The 17,746-nt window shown below is 34.7% G+C and overlaps 1 protein-coding gene across 1 annotated transcript in view; it reads left to right on the plus strand.

The window, feature by feature from the left end:
- Window positions 1-17,746, plus strand: part of LOC110377291 (uncharacterized) — a 78,214-nt gene that overhangs the window by 37,774 nt on the left and 22,694 nt on the right. The window contains exon 2 of the mRNA XM_064041049.1: window positions 12,972-13,312. Within this exon, the coding sequence (XP_063897119.1) occupies window positions 13,096-13,312 (217 nt within the window). The 5' untranslated portion in view covers window positions 12,972-13,095. The remainder of the gene's footprint in view (window positions 1-12,971; window positions 13,313-17,746) is intronic.

The following is a 17,746-nucleotide window of genomic DNA, read 5'->3' on the forward strand; positions in this document are numbered from 1 at the left end:
AAACTATTTGTTGTTCGTGCTTTAGTTGCATTTATGGCAACTATTTCATTATCTAAACCTAGATATTTCCTAAATACTAAATACAATATAGTGGGTTGCTAGCATTTGCAGCGGAATACAAATAAATGTTTTATGTGGGAATCCAAAAAAAACCTGCCTTGGATCATGATTGGTTGGCAGTGCTTTAGGAATTCATATATAAACTGGTCAATTTACTGGTCATATATTAACTGGTACCGACAAAAGAAAATATTTTTTGGAACTTCAAGGTTTTTAACTGAGATACAAGCGGTCGTCCATGTAAAAATGCAGTATTACTTGAGTGAGTCAACATATTTGGCTAATCATAAGCTTAAGAAACCTTTCATTGCAATTAAAGCCAAGGTTTATTTATACATCTTGACATAATTTATAATTGCATTTTTTGTAATTCTTTCATGAATTAGTCTTTTGGGTCTCGCAGTAGTAAGCCCAAAAGACCAATAAACAAACATAAATTTTGCTTTTACATTAATAACTAAGAATTCTCTTTGTAAGATCACGCAATGCCCCTACGCAATTTACTTTACTGTAACTTTAGCCTGAAACCTTGAACAAATAGTACCTAGTCTAGACCAAATTTTGTCTTTTATGTTCATTTATTCTGCCGTAGAATAAATATTTAGTTACCAAAATTCTTTATGTTACCGACCTTTTTGGAAAGTAAGTACTAGAAAAACGTGGAGAGATCAAAGGAATAGCAGATAGTTTTACTTAGTTGGTCTGTGAGAGTAACCACAGAGAAACTGAAAGACCTGAGATTTTTATCTTTGTATGATTTGTTGAGCGTTCTGATCTCGGGAAAATATTGCTATTAAAATATTGCAATTAAAAAAACAAAACACTGCTAGGGAGCTCATGCATCGGGGATGATTTAAAAGACTACTTTTTATCTGGGGACCAAAATAGTTTCTTTAGTATAAAATCTACCAAGAGAATCTTTCAGATTCTAGCTGTGTGAATTTAAATACTAAACATTTCTTTAGATGCCTCAAATCTTGGCAAGTAAATAATAGATAATTTTGTTGCTTTTATTTAAGCCAGTTTGGTACAAGCCTAACTCGTACATATTATATTACATACTCGTATGCATAATTCCGAAAAATAACCCGATCATGCTGAAAAGCTTCATCAAATATTTTAATATTCTCAGCACCTACTCCGCAATTTCCTGTTCGTTCACCAAGCAAAACGAAAAAACTTTCTTCTTTGTTTTAAAGAAATTATGCTCTAAAATTAAAGTTTAATTCTTGTCGCTGTCACTCAGAAACTTTCTAGTCTTTCAACCTTAGTGATAATGTGTCAAATAACCCTGTCATTTCTAATGGCTTAAAACTTTCGAACTTGCCATGTACTTGTATCTCGATATAATTGACATAATTTGTTGTCCAACTTAGTTATAAGTTGCTACTTTCGAAATATGACACCAGCCGTCATATTTTTTAAGGATAATGAACTTTTATGAGAACAATTTATTTATTAAATTTTTGGTATTTCATATTAACGACTAATTAAGCAAGAAACAGTTTTGAAAAAAAAAAAACAATGAAACCTATGTTTTTGTCAAATGTGACTGACATTATTGAATGATACAAATAATGAACGAAAACCCGATGCCAACATCAGAACAAATAAATAATAATCATCACAATGTATTCCTCAACATTTCCGAAACCAAAATGTATCGAGTGAAATCCATCTGACTACCACTCTCAATTAGGCGGGCGATGAGATCAGAGCATGGAGTACATTGACTAGCAGAGATGTCATAACGCAAAATTTCCTAAGAAAGTAGCGATCCCAAATACGGGTATTCGTAGGACGAGCAACGTTACTAGTTCCCCCCTTACATGCCTCCTGCTATGGTACCCACCCTTTAGTTTCAAAATTAATCAAGACCAATCTTTGACCAATGAACGCGAACGTCTCATTAGTTCTAGAACCTGATCACAACTACCTTGGATGTCACTTGACCTACCAGAAAGCGCCTGATTTACTTTTTTTGGCGTCTCCGCTATCTTTCCTTCCTCCGTGGATCAGAGTCAAACATTTTACTCCTACAATAGAACCGATATCATATGGCTAATGGATAGTGCTGAAATTTATAAGGGTAATAGAAGACTTGTTTACGAGAGTAAAGCTAATTCTGAAACATTTCGTAGGAAGAAGGAAGTTTTGGATCTGTCTGAGGCGTTTGATACTGTTGACTTGGGTAATGGAGTTGGACGGATGGTAATGCAGTTAGGATGTGTTTGTTTTCTTTTTATGCTCTACTCAAATGTCCTAATCTATTTATCGTATGAAGGTTTGTAATAGTATTGGTTCATAATGTTGCAAACATAATTATTATCGTGGAGATTTCAAAAATCTTTGAAAGTGTAATAATTTTGAACCATAATATATAATTGAAGGGAGTTCTAGTGATATTAAAAGAAAATTACCTTCATCTGAAGTATGCTACATTTGTTACTTTTTGTACCTCCTATACAAGCAGGTTTTTCACAACGCAAAAATAGACAAGAGAAAAAATCCTTTCAAAATAGAAACATGGATACTATTGACAGTTTTCATTTCAAAGGACTTCGTCAAAGTTCAATTTATGATTTTTAGTTTCTGCTATCACACAGAGAATTCTCAATTGAATTCCGGAAGAATCTTTGGCAATTAAAACAACTGGCCAAGTGTGAGTCGGATTCACAGGGTTCCATATCTACAACACGGCCAATAAGACATAGTTTATGTCTAAAATTTTTATTTTATCCTAGTTTTCAGTATTTTGTTACAATAATAGCCACATCATTTGAGAACATTTCAACTTTATTACTAAATACAACCTGGTGACAGACGGACAGCGAGATGAAGGGGTTCCAGTTTTTTCCCTTTGGGTGCGGAACCCTAAAAATATATACCGTATATTTTTTTCATACCGTACCTGTACGAGTTTTGATGTTTTACATCGAATTCCAAAAAGGTTCTTAATTTTGCGTGTTATTTGTGTATCCGGTAATATTTTTACTGTAGCCCCTTTCGCATTTAAATGTATGCGATTTTTTTTCAATTCATCAAAGTGTGTTTCGGGTGGATATTTTTTATGTCTGTTATTACTGATGTATTATAAACTGATTAATTTTCGAGTATACAAGTACATATAGGTATTTTAGTCGTATTACTACGGATAAACTGTATTTGGACCAAAAACGTCGAAAAAATCCATCTGAAACTTCAATTGAAAATACGAAACTAAGAAATGAAGCCACAAAAATGTTTCCGCAGCAATTCTCAATATTTCAACAAATCAGCGAAGGAAGCGACCTAGAAATATTCAACAAATGCTCAATCCTAAGCGTCTCGTCTGTTAAAACTCTTACAAAAATACAACTTCCTACGTACCGCTAAGTTTCCGATACGAGAAACGGAATAAGAAATTTTTGCACCAATGAATACAGAAATTGAAGCGACTTTGTAAGATTTTCATTTTTTTGTCAGCTTCCCCGGACGAACGTATTCTGAGCTTATCTTAAGATATCGGAAAGGAATTATTTCAATGGCCTCACTTTATTTGTGTCTGTTTTATTAGAACCTATAATATTTTTGAACTTGGCCTATATTTGGATGACGTAATGAAGATCATTATACTCCAAATCCCAATTAACTTCAAATTATAGGTCAATCAATCAATAGCCTCTTAACATATAGTACATATAAATATAGGTACAAAATATCCAAACTTACAACCAATAATTCCGTAATAATTCCACTGAAGAGAATTCAGCAGAATTGCCAATTAGACGAAATCGAATCGACCCAAGCTCAGGCCAATAGATCAAGTACCTGAATATTCAAAAACCTCTGCCTAGGGACTCGTTAGCTTACCTTTTCGATCTAGATTGGGTCTGCCTAGCTGATGTAGGAATAAGGCCGTCGGGATTACAATTTCTGCAATGAGATTTGCAACTCCGCATATTTCTTTAGTCTTAGGTACTTTGATTTATGACATCCTATCCTGTTAAAAGTACTTGCATACTGCGGCCCTAAACAGCCGGGCCCTATGGTTAGACTTATTTAAAAGTTAATCATGAATTTCGTTCTACCATTCATCTTCATACTGATTTATGAGCCCAAACAAACTGGCAGCCGACTACAAGTTTGTAGTGTGCGACTCCTAAGGGTTAGCTTTGATTCTGCTTGAATGTACAATTAACATGGTGAAGGTTTTAATCGGGAATAAAAACAAAAAGGACGTTCATTGGGTTATTCCCAGTAGCTAAACGGAATTGCAAAACGCAAAATTTGCATTATTGATTTAAAATGGAATATGAAAATATTTCCAGCTGTGCCAACATAAGTTTTACTGCCGTTGAGAGAATATTTTTGAAATGGTAGCAAAGATGCTCGTGACAAGCAAAAATATTTACTTGAATAATGATCTTTTACACCTGGAGAAGCTATAAAGCACAGCTTATCTTCCATTTAAAACCATTAAAGACATTACTTCTTAGATCCTAAAACAATTGAACCATCTTTCGAAGCCTAAAATGACGATAAAATTAAACGAATTATGTATATTTACACACCTAGAAACAGTAAAGCCGTCAAAACGTTGATTCAAATTCAAATCAAAATTATTGTTGCTACCCACTTGCTACCCTTTCTTGTCATTGAACTATGTTGAATAAGGTTAAATTATAATCTTGACCTTCGTCATCTCGAGGGCTTACTTGAGCCAGGAAGGTTGTATCCTGCCTAACCTTTTAAGGTATTCCAGGCGAAATCTTTAAAGGTAAACTAGACGTTATTGTGGCGTTTCCACATGATTAAAGTTCTTTGTTGGCCTTTCCATCTCGTATGATTAGGGATGTGGGATATATCGGTTACGTAAGGGTAGGTACTCGTTGACGGTTGGTCTAGATAACGATTCGTTTTCCTTTAGGTGGTTATTTTTAGATGTGGATTTTTTGACATTATGTAAACTATTTAGGTAGTAGACATTCGGCTGTTTTATGTATTGATGCAACTATTCTTACATTGGTATAAAGTTAGGTAGTAAAGTAAATGGAAACTGGTGTTTTATGTTGAAAACAGGTTTAATTTTTATCGTTACCGCTAATTTACCGTGAAATATTCACAGAATAAGTAGACTTACATCACAAATTATAAATAAGGAAAGGTTAATGTTGCACCTATAATTATGACCCAATAGTCGATAAAAAACTGCGTTATTCTCTCCTCATACACAATACACTATTTCAGTTTTTTCATCGCGAAAACAATAGCATAATGTCAGCTGTTTTTCAATAACGAACCCCCATAAGAAATAGAAAATGTTAGGAGAAATTCTATTATTTCTTATCCGGTAATACACCATACTTTTTTGCCTCCCTACGCAGAAATAGTACAATTTGTACGTACAGTCAGCTACAAAAGTTCTACATTTTCTTTTTGATTTTTTTTTTCGATATCTTTTTATTCTTTAGTCTCTGAAAATTAAGTTTATTAGTGGCCGTAATACTTTAAAATAGTAATTATATATTTGTAATTATATGAATAACTGTTTTAATCCCGCGGATTTCCCTGCGACGATTTTTTGATAAAATCTATCTAGGTATCTAGAAAAACTACCCAAACAATCAATTTTGATGTGAATTGAGGTAAATTGAGGTACGTTATACTGTCAAAATAAGCCCTAAAAACCCACCAATAAATATAAAACAACGTGATATGACAGTACGCTTCCCAAAATGATATGTATGGAGTACCCTGTATTGTTATAATTGGGTCAAATATTCGATTAAAAGGGTCGTTCCGTGGCTTTACTCTGTAATCAAAATGACAGGACGTACCTAGTGGGTACCTACTGAAATATTTCATCAAAATTACTGAGGAATATTTTTAATTTTGTTGTTCTTTTAATACTGGGTGAATAATTGCTTCTATTTAATTATTTAATTCCTGGCGGCTTAGCAGATAAAGAACCAATGTGTCAAGAATGAGTGTGATTTCGATTTCAGGACAGGAAAGTATCAGTGCAACTTTTCTAAGTATGTTCTTTCGAAGTATGTCTTGGATACCAATGACTGATGAAAGGTGAAGGAAAGCATCTTGAGGATACAGGTATCCTCAAGGCTATATAGTCTGAAATCACCAACCCGCATTAAGCACGCGTGGTGATTAACGCTCAATCCTTCTCTGTTGAGAGGAGGCCGCAGCCCAGCAGTGAGACGATAATAAGGCCGATGATGATTATGTTTTTTTTTTTTTAATTCTTATACCTACCAATGTCACTCTGATAATTATTGAAGTAGTTGAAATATCACGAAAATAACTATAGAATATTGTTTTGGCAAAAGAAAACAAAAGTCTTACTTTGACAAATAGGTTGTTTTTATTACAAGTTTATCCTTTCAGACAGCAAAACGATGTCGTGCTTACAATTAGACGATTAAACCTGTCTAACTAAGTAACCTCCGCCCACCGCTTTGTAAGTTTAACTTTTTTACGTATTTTTTATTTGTTTTTCTTACTTGTTTAGTCTTCATATTAATGAGAGACAACTTTAATGAATTGTTTTTAAACAAAACTGTAGGAGATTCTCAAATTACAACAACCATTCTTTGAAGGATAAGTTTAGGACAAATAAAATTAGGTACCTACACTTAATTTTATTGTTTTTGAAAATGTCTAAGAGAATAGTGCATTTTATGGATTTATTGTTATAGGTAGTTGGAAAAAGTGCTTTACTAATCCGGTGTGCAATTTTTTGCCAGTACTTTTTGTTGTTTTATATTTGTCGTGCTAACACAGACTCATGTTACAATGGTATTTAAACGAAACTGACGAAATGGCATGTTCAACTTAAGTACCTACTTTACCTTTCAAGAAAAACAGCCATTACTTAAGTGTAACAGTAACATAAGCCAAAACAAAAACACCCATTTACCCCTTTAGCTCTAAAGAAAAATACCCTAATAACGGCCTAATATTTTTTTACCCGATTGTAAAAAACCTCGGAGAAAGGAAAGATGAGCGGAGATATGTACCAAATATGTGTCAAATATGTACAGTGGGCGTGCCCAAAACGATCAGTTACAAGTGAACCAACGAGGCGTTCGGGTTCCTTGAGACATCTGACATCAGCGATTGTTGGTATTAAAAAAAATGGTCATGTCCAAAGAAGGTGTATAAAGACGAAGACAGTAAAGTTCCTCGTCGCACGCACACCCGCATTTTGGCGCGCTGCTTTCTCACAAGATTTTCCGTTATAGCACCTCCGCTAGTCATTTTGTTCTCCGTGCTACAAAATCGACTTGTACCTAGCACGATATGGTACTCGAATACGTTTGACTCATATTTCCTCATCTTACTACCGAGCATGAATTATTCATAAGCATATTCTTTACAACGGACAATTTTTTGTACAAAGATGTTGCTTCCGACCTCGCCGATAAGAATCTAGATTTTGCTTTTTTACAGTGTAACAACATGTCATTTTTATTTTTCGAGAAAATTTTTCGATGTCCGCTCGGCGTTGAGCGTCATATTCGCGGTATTTTTAACTTGGAAGGCTAGGAAGTAGGCACAATGAAATCTACATAGATAGTATCGAAATTTTGTACAGATGGTTAATATCCTGACTTTGTACAGTTGGTTAGTCAGTATAGTTTATAATTTGTTTGATTTTTTATAGTTTTTAGCCACCAAATATTTTAATGATTTTTTTAGCAATTTCCAATCTGAGTAGTCAGAGAATATTCTGAATTATTTTTTCTTTTTCTTAGAAAGTGATAAAGCATCAAGAGTGAGTAAATAAAAATATTTTTGCACCGAAAAGGCATTGTTTGTTAGGGTATAGATTGATTCGGAAATCACCTATGTTTTGAAACATCATTTCTCAACACCCATTGTTATTCCACGTCCACCCAAAAATTCATACGAAGGCTTCCACATAATTCCAAAATTATATTCGAGCAGGCTTATATGATAAAGCTGAAACGAGACGCGTGACGTAAATAGTGAAATATGACGTCACTGTCCGTTGACGAATATATGGCTTTTACTGGCTTGGCTATACTTCTTTTATTTGGATCCCAAATGTAGAACAAAATAAATGAATTAAATTCATCATCATCATCCTTCTGCCCTTATCCAAATTTTATTTGGCGTCGGCGCAGCATGTTTTCTCCTTCCATACTCTTATCTCGCAAGTAACATTTTTTCTAACCATATCGACTTTTACACAATCCATCTATCGTTTCTTTGGTCGTCCTCTTCCCCTATATCCATCCACGTTTGAATTCCTTCCACATGGCTTCAAAAATTGTGTAGGTATATCGTCAGCAAAATATCAAAGTTACGTCTCTGTACTTAACATCTTGAAGCAAGGGGGAGGGATTTTATTATTTTTTAATTTAAGAAATGTTTTTTTCGCATTGGACCCGTTGGGAAGGAATTTGTGCCTGCAAAGGCCTATGTGAAATAAAAAGATTTTGATTTTGATTTTTGATTTTGATCTTGTGGAGCAGGTGGGAAAAAGCCATTTTGAACAATGGTTCATGGTCGCTGTCAATTTGAAAAAGCTGAATAGCCCTTTTAGAGGCAACGTTTGGATGATCACAGTTTTTTATTGCATTTTTTTTATGAATATTTACAAAAACGATGTAATTGTTAGCTTAAACGAGTATTTGTTGCAATTTTTCTATTGATGGTTTTTTTCAGTGGAACAGCATCATTCACATACAATGTTACTTCTCCCAACGAAATTTAATGGTAATCGGTTTACCTATTCCCACACAAAACAGTACATATTTTATCTGGAAGTGGCAAAATCATCTAATGACCTCATCCCCTATAGGTGCAACGAAAGGGAGTGTCAGACTTTTGCTAAGTGAAACCCACCTCCCTAAACTCTTTGGTATTCTCGGACCGCGAGAACTCTTTCTAATAGGACCATTATGCACCTGGCAAGCACAACAAATAGTCACACTAACATTATTACAAAAATATTATTCAAAAAATCTCTAATACTAATAAAAACAAAAGCTACTTCTTCATAAGAGCAGAACATACAGATATTACGAGTGCATCTGCGCACTGCACCTGAGTGCACCATTACATGGAATTGAACATAAAGATAAGCTGCCACTTCGCACTTTAGCTTGTCATAAGATTTTCTGTTAAGAATGGAAATAGTATGGGGAAAATGGCTTGTTTTAGCTGACAAAGTAAAGAGGAGTTTTGTATGATAGTGTCTTTGTAAGTTACTGGTACTAACTTAATAAGGTGTCTTAATTGAATTTAAGTCTATGTTATTAGTAGTTTCCGTCGGTTCCAAATGAATCTCATACCCGGATCAAAGTAGAACAATAATTTACTTTCTTAGGCTTTAGATTGTCCCTATGTATTGGTACCAAACATTTAAATCTGTTCAGTAGTTCTAGCGTGAAAGGGCGGCAGATATAGGCACTTATAAGTAAAAACATCGAGAAAATTGTGGATAAAATAATTCTTCAAAAAACATATAAATCATAGTTTTATAGTTATCGGCACGAATCTTGAGCTCTGACCTACATCTGCGCAGAAGTAATTTATTGGGTCCCTTTTATGGTATGAAGTGAGGCGCGGGGACGGGCTAAAGCAGTGATTGGCCCGCAGTGCATCGCGTCATAGCCGTCACTCGGGACTGGTTGTTTGCTAATAAATCACTTCTGCGCATATGTAGGTCAGAGCTCAAGATTCGTGCCGATAACCATCGAGCAATCATTCTACATGAATTGCTCATTTTAATTTTAATACTATCACAAACATGACGAGAATTTCCATAAGAGCACCTTTTATTTCAATAATCCTAACGTTATGAATAGTAAGGAGCTTAGAAAATATTGCAAGTATAAAATGGAATAACAGACATATACTAGAACTGCCACTTCTAAGAGATTATGACGTCACTATATCCGCTTAATAGCTCGTCCGGTGGAAAGCACTCAACTCTTGTAAAAATAAGTTAAAAGATAAAATATATTTTTTTTAATATATAATTATATTTCAAATGAGGATTGAGGCTCTTTACCTAATTTTTAGTTTAACTCTCTTGCCACAAGCATCATCTCGTAATCTGCCTAGCTTTTTCTCATGTTGGTGTCGACTTCCAGTCAAATCGAATGCAGAGTACCAGAGTTTTGCATGGACTGATATTGGCTATCTAATCTCCTCAACCCAGTTATTTGGACTGATGCCTTTTCTTTAGACTGGTTGTGATATTTAGGCTTCTCTCTAAACACAAACCGTCGTACCACAAAAATTTTGAACGTCTGTTGAAAACTTGTCTAAGAAATTGACAGATTATGACGTTGAAATAAGGTCCTCCGCTTTGCAGCCACACTTTTTTAGACAAGTGTTCAACATATGTTTAAGTTTTTGTAGTGAGGCTGTAAACTTTTGATTTTTTCATCGACAAAATTCTTCATTGTGGCCTACAAACTTTGTTAAGTAGTGTCTGATCTCACGGTCATTATTTTCAATTTAATAAGTTACGCAGGGTGTTTTTATTCACACGTTCTACTTCAAATTCTTCGGGGTATAAAATTTGTAGAAGCTGAAGTTGCTCAAACATGAATGAACTAATAATTAAACAGACATATTTTTTAAAGGGAAGTAGTCTGTACTAAAATAAAAAAAAGGAAACATTATTTTGTTTGTTTGTACCTTAAAGGCTCCGAAACTACTAAACCTATTTGAAAGATTCTTACACTGTTGGGTGGCTATACTATTCCCGAGTAACATAGGTTATATTGTCCATGACCGGGCAATAGTTCCTGGTACTTATTCGCAGGAAAACAAACTAATATACCGTAGGTATTTTAAAATTAAAAAATGTAAATAATATAGTCACCGAACAGCTTTATAATTTATTAATAGTCCACTTTTCAAAAAAAGTAAAAATAATTATTGACCTTTCAACCGTATATTCATCGGTAATCAACGTTAATCAGTATGATTTTTAATCGTGAAATGTTAAACGTACTTGCTAAAAAATTCATGAACATATTTTTAACTAAGTATAAAGAGCAAAAATAAAATAGTTAATTACCACTTAGCATTCATTTTTAGTTCAAAAACGGCCTAATTTGTAAATTGTAATGAACGTTACAAATTATTTTCATTGAGTGACAGTTTTAAAGGTTTAAAGGTCGCCAGAAAACGCTGGACGCAGGTCGCCTCCAACAGGTATCTGTGGAGATCTAAGGGGGGAGGCCTATGTTCAGCAGTGGACGTCCTATGGCTGAGATGATGATGATGATGATGATAATAATGAGCGACAGTTTTTAGAGAAAAAACCTTTAAATAGAAAAATATTGTGAATTTTGAGTGCATCCTCAAAATTCCCGTCGCCGTGTCGTATTTCAAGAATGATACATAATTGGTTCCACGTATCGACAAGCAAAACGGTAACGAGATACCTGGAAGTGTGACTTGTTTTCAGTGCTGAAAACTGATTGGACTGAATTCAGTGTTTTTAAAAGAGAGAAGTCCTCTTCATGTTTGCTTACTTATGTGCATTGAATATACCTACTCAGAAACAACGTGTTTTAATGTAGTACTCTCCTCCGTATGTATTGTGGTTCATAATATTTTTATTTTCAACCGCCAAAGCCCATATTATGATGTAGGTAGTAAAATACCTATGTATACTAAAAACCTACGAAACAGATATTTTAATTTATTAAATTTATTTATCTACATACATTTACCATTACAGGTATTGAGGTTTATTTGTACGTATTAATTAAGTACTAAGAACTGTATACAGTAATTGTATACACATTAAAGAGTAAGTTTTGCGTAAATAATTTAAAGGCATTAGATGGCATCGTAATTCTTCACCTAATTTGTAGGTAAGTGAATTAGTAGGTACACAATGAAAATGATTCTCGGAACGGAAAAACAACTCGACTTTCCAATGATATCGATTTAAATCGAAATGGAACGAAGGTTTTTCTAATACGTAACACAACGAATGTATCACATTCGTTTCTTAGTATAAACGATGAAGATATACTGTTACTGTTACAGCCTTGTTATCGTCCCACTACTGGGCACAGGCCTCCTCTCACATGGAGAAGGATTGAGCATTAATCACCACACTTGCTCAATGCGGGTTGGGGATTTCAGACTTCACAGTCCAGGTTTCCTCAAGATGTTTTCCTTCACCTTTTTATCAGCCATTGATATCCAAGATATACTTAGAAACTACATACAAACTTAGAAAAGTTGCATTGGTACTTGCCTGATCTGAAGTCGAACCCACGCCCTCATACTCGAGAGGTCGGTTCTTTACCCACTAGGCCACCACGACTTTTACCTAAATAGAATTTTTCTAAAACGTAATACACCGAAGGTTCCACATTCGTTTCTTGGTATAAGCGATAAAGATATATCGATTTTCAATCTAGGTTAGCTCGAAGTTCGTTCGGAAAATGTAAGTAAAAGAGATTAGACTTTCTAAGGTAAATATACTTCGAGTAGATTGAAGGGAAATCTGGTTTATTGGAAAATTATGGCCTTATCTTTCACTTATGGAAAATATAAGCTGCTTCGCTTGTGATAGAATGAATAATAATGGCTAGTTGTAACACGAAACTGACTAAACCTACAGTACCTATAAAAACTTAACGTAATGAATTTTTTAGATTTTTTTCGAACTTTGATATATAAGCATAAGCGTGGTGACCAAATACATTTTTTCTGTGTTTGTTGATATAAGTTTGACATGTCTATTTGTATATGTATGCCTGTTTGTGGCATCATTTTGTATTTAATCAATGCTCTATGTATCGCTATATATTTCACATATGTATAATACCTATTGTTACTGTATACGTCTTTACGAGAACTTACATCTACAAAAAATATTAACGATCAATTTTTCTTCTTTCCAGAATGCGACACCCCCCACAACATCCAAAACTCAACAAAAGAAGATAGCAGTCACCTAAAATGACTATTAATTTAAGTATATCATGTAAAGTGCTACAAATGTGACCACGAATTAGTGCCAAAACAATGCTTTGCTGTAGAGAACTTAAACTACTCTACGCCACTATAGTTCTGTTACTTGAAGCCGAGTTGTTAGTGAACATAGGTGCTATGGAGTCGAAAAGGTCTTCCATTTTGGTTGCGCAAAACGCGGATGACTTAAAGTCTTTAGAATTATGCACGACAAGGAATCAACAGCGGCTTGGGAGCGTGTTCGGAAATTTTACAAGGCACCACAAAAAAGGTAAGAAAGATTTTACTTTACAAAACAACAGCCGTCTTTTGCTATAATATTAAGCGTACATAGCATATAGTTCACAGCACAACTTTATCACGCACCATCCATTGTTATGATATTGATATTTGCATCAGAAGCCATCTTCATGCTCAATATTTTTATATCACGATGATAGAAAAAAGTGTTATGGAACAACTTTAACCCATGTATCGATGCAATCACCATTCAATCACTAGTTAGCAGATCTGGATAAAAAGTGGCTCATATCCTTTCTGAAGCTTTAGACTATCTGTATACCATCGGTTTATTAGTTTCGGCGTGTAATTGAGACAAACAGACAGAGTTACTTATGCATTTATGATAATGGTGAGGCTAGATCCAGACATAGGAGCAAATTGAATCAAGGATATTATGTCTTACCCCTTCACATGTTGTTATAGTGGTTAGTAATCAGAGAAACATATAATTATTGTCTACGTTAGCTAATTGAACAGTATTCTATGACTAGGCAACTTAGGTTAAGTTGAAACTTAATAGCTCTTCCAAATAATCGGAGCCTAAAGGTGACTATAGCAACTCCTCAAACACACAACATCATAGAACGAGTACAGGAGTTTGAACCTTAACATTTAGAAATTAAAGTTCATTTTAAAGTATCAAGATTGGGTGTTAGATACATTATTCATGCATTTAAAATAAGCCTTTGTTGATTATAGGTTAAGGTTTAAAATAACGATCTAAAGCTTCAATATTAACGCCTACGAAATTTAGTTTTAATGATAGTATTTGTCTTGTCTTCTTTGAAATATGTGGGGTACTCTTAACTTTTGACCCAGCCTACTGCCCTCAGGACTGTTATTTATATAGATAAAGTCTAATATGGAAATAACCTAACATTCTAACTTTTCAATAAAATACATAATATCCTATTGTTTAGTAACAATTACATTACGTATTGTGTAACTTAAGTACGAGCCGAAAAAGTTAACTTTATGTATATAAAAACTGAATTATGTCTTCAAATTTTAATCAAGCATACATGCTTAGTTTTATGGTGGTACATATGTGGTACATAAAGGGCCTACGCCGGAACACGACGGTTTTTAGTCAGTAAGAGTCTGACACTCCCTCACAGCTGCTAACCGCGGGAGGGGTCATTTGATGATTTTTGACGTCGTTAATACTGAAATTTCCTGTCATGACAGAGTTGAAAGCTCATACAGCTTAATAATTTCCAAGAAACATTTCAAAAGTTTCTAATTTCTCCAAAATCCTTTATTGCACTATAGTACCAAAGTTTGCAAGAAAACTAATAACAGTTCGATATTGAATTTTGTAGAATTTTCCACAATGTTCTAGGAAAGATTCGATCGTTCCTGATTCAGCGGTTCTTATCTATATAACACGTCATAGCAATGGACATTTGGAATTCTGCGAACGACGCTAGTGGAAGTTATATGAAATGAAACTTTCTATCTAGGCTAAGTTGAAAGCACATACAGCTAAATAATTTCCAATAAATATTGCAAAGGCTCCTGTATCAAAATCTCTTTTTGCTCTGCACCAAAGCTAGCAAAAAAACTACCAAATAACTTCAACAACGATTAAGTTGAAAGCACATAATAGGTACTTAATAATTTCAGAGAAACATATCAAAGGTTCTAATTTCACCAAAATCCTTTATTGCACTGTATCAAAGTTTGCCAGAAAACTAGCAACAGTCCAATATTGAATTTGTGGAATTTTCCAAAATGTTCTAGAGAAAATTCGATGGGTCCTGACACAGCAGTTCTTATCTATGTAATAGGAACGTCATAGGAGAACAAAATGTCTAGCGGAGGTGTCAAAACGAAAAATCTCCTAAGAAAGTAGCGCGCCGAAATGCGGGTGAGAGAGGAACGTTACTGCCTTCTCCCTTACACGCCTTCTTTGAACCCGATCATTTTTTGTAATTCCAAAAATCGTTGACAGATATCTCAAAGAAACCCCGAATGCCTCGTTAGTTTTACTCGTAACTGATCGTTTTTTTCATGGCCACCGTACATTTTTGACCTAGAAGAAGACGCCTGACCTACCTGCATCATGGCATATCCGTTCATCTTTCCTTACTCCGTGGTAATATGTCATAGAAATGGACATTCGGAACTCTGCGAACGACGTTAGTGGAAGTTATTTGAAATGAAACTCAAATAAAAGAATATTAAGGAAAATTGCGATAAAAGTTTGTCCTCGTTTGTTTTTTGTTTTGTTATTATGTGGAATTGGGTTATGTGATATGAGTTTACGTGGTTTTAGTGGTGAATAGTTGGAAAATATACTTAGTTGGATAAATATGTAATTATCAATTAAACTAAAACTTTCAGTGGAAGTTTTGAGTGTGTTTTGAGAGTTTTCAAAGATTTCTTTTTACCCATTTTGAATTCTGGATGCATTTTTTTTAGATATATTTATTTTTGGCATCGTAGCTCCCAAACGGGTGGCCCGATATTGTAATTTTTTTTTTGTTTTAGTAATACAAAGAATCGTAATACTTTATACTCCAAACAAAGCTCCACTTCATTCTTTACTCTGTTACATCTGTTTTACGTACACTGACATCTTTAACCAAAACATTTACCTAGTATTACACCCAAGTAAATCCAAGTAAACACTTCAACATCGACATCAATTAAATCAAACGTTTTCTGATTGCAATCTCTCCACTTAATACAATCCTATAATCGCATCGCCGGAGTCCCCCGTGAATGGGGGCTGCGGTCTATTTCCAACGGGAAACACGACCTACTGACACAGTATGCGCTAGCTTGTACAGTGCTAGTGTTTAGCTGTGATGCCGTATTGGTATAATTGTAGATTATCGGAGAACTAGCTACGTCAGTTTTAATCGTCGTACACCTCAAACTTTTATTTTTATCGATGCAAATCATCTGCGCTCATCGGTCCGACGCTTATCGATAAACTCAAGGGTTACAATTTTTTAGGGTCTGAAAAATCTGAATTCAACAACTTAATAAATATAAACTACATTTTTTGGGAGTTTCCTTAGTGTCTCTTACTGTCATCCTTCCTATCATCATAAGTTTATTTATTGTCCCACTGCAGCGTTAATCGCCATGCTTGACAAAGGCGATTTCAGACTAAATATAACTTTTTAACATAGATACGTACAAGTTTCATCAGGATACTTTATAATGTTACCGTGTGGGCTTTGGATTGCAGGCATGGCAATACCTGGAATCAGGTATTGAAATCAGGCTCTATGGCAAACATCCTGATGAAACCTGGACTTGAGTTGAAAAATTGCATTGCCATACTTAGAATCGTATGCGCACACTAGTATGACATGCATACGCTTTAATCACTATGCCACCATGACTCCAAGTTAACCTATTCCTCACATCTATTTCACAAAGTCTATCAAACAATTATTCTCTAAAGTACTACTACTATTGCGCAAAAAGCTTTGTTTGAACTTAACTAAGTTTCAAAAGGTCACTTCTCATGTAACACAAGGTATGCCAATAAAGCAAACATAATTTGATACTTTGAAGTTCATAGAAGTGAAGTAATTAATAACATGTTTTGTGAGACTAAGGATTCGATCAATGAACTTTGGTTTAGGTACTGATAAATCGAGATTAACCACGTGTAACAGAGTAAGTAAAGAGTTCTAAAAATAAATACCTCTTATTCTAATTATAACGATACCTTCATTTCGATATTATTCAGAGCCTCTTGCTCCTCAATCTAAGGACTATCAATAAGATAGGTATTAAGTAACTACATAATTCAAACACACACACAGTGCGCTCACCAATACACATAGGTACCCAGCGCGGTGAGTTTGGGCAAATACTCTCAATTTGGAGGAGACCTTTGTCCAACAGTGGACGTTTTTAGGTTGTGACGTACACATATGAATACCAGATCTTACGGGTTTTTGAATGATCCAAGCATCAATCATTTCTTAAGTCACCGTAAACTGCCCATTTTTAAGGTATTCTCCAGATGAACTCCATCCAAAGGTTGTCTGGAAGAAATAGCTGATAAGCGATAAGACCATCATTTGTACTCTTCTCTGTGTATTGTGATATCCTGTGTTGTAATTTTTTTTAGTGTACAATAAAGAATAATCTATGTATCTATCTAAGTTAGATCGCGGCAAAAGTCGCTCAACCTATAAAACATCGCTATTGCTATTCAAATTGCCTACCTTTCAACACTTTTACACAACACGCAGATTGACAAAAAGCCCGAACAACGATGACACAATATTGATCGCCCGACAAATAGTCGGTCACGCGATTGGTCCGTCTTTACCCGGGTAATCCGGGTCTGATTGCCAAGCGGATTACCTGGAAGCTGCCTTTGTATTACTGTTATGCTATTAGGCCCTGATATTAAGGGGATGCCGTCATTTATAGAGGTCATTCGAAGTAA

The sequence above is a fragment of the Helicoverpa armigera genome, chromosome 24 (genome assembly GCF_030705265.1).
Source record: "Helicoverpa armigera isolate CAAS_96S chromosome 24, ASM3070526v1, whole genome shotgun sequence".
Taxonomy (NCBI): Eukaryota; Metazoa; Arthropoda; class Insecta; order Lepidoptera; family Noctuidae; genus Helicoverpa; species Helicoverpa armigera.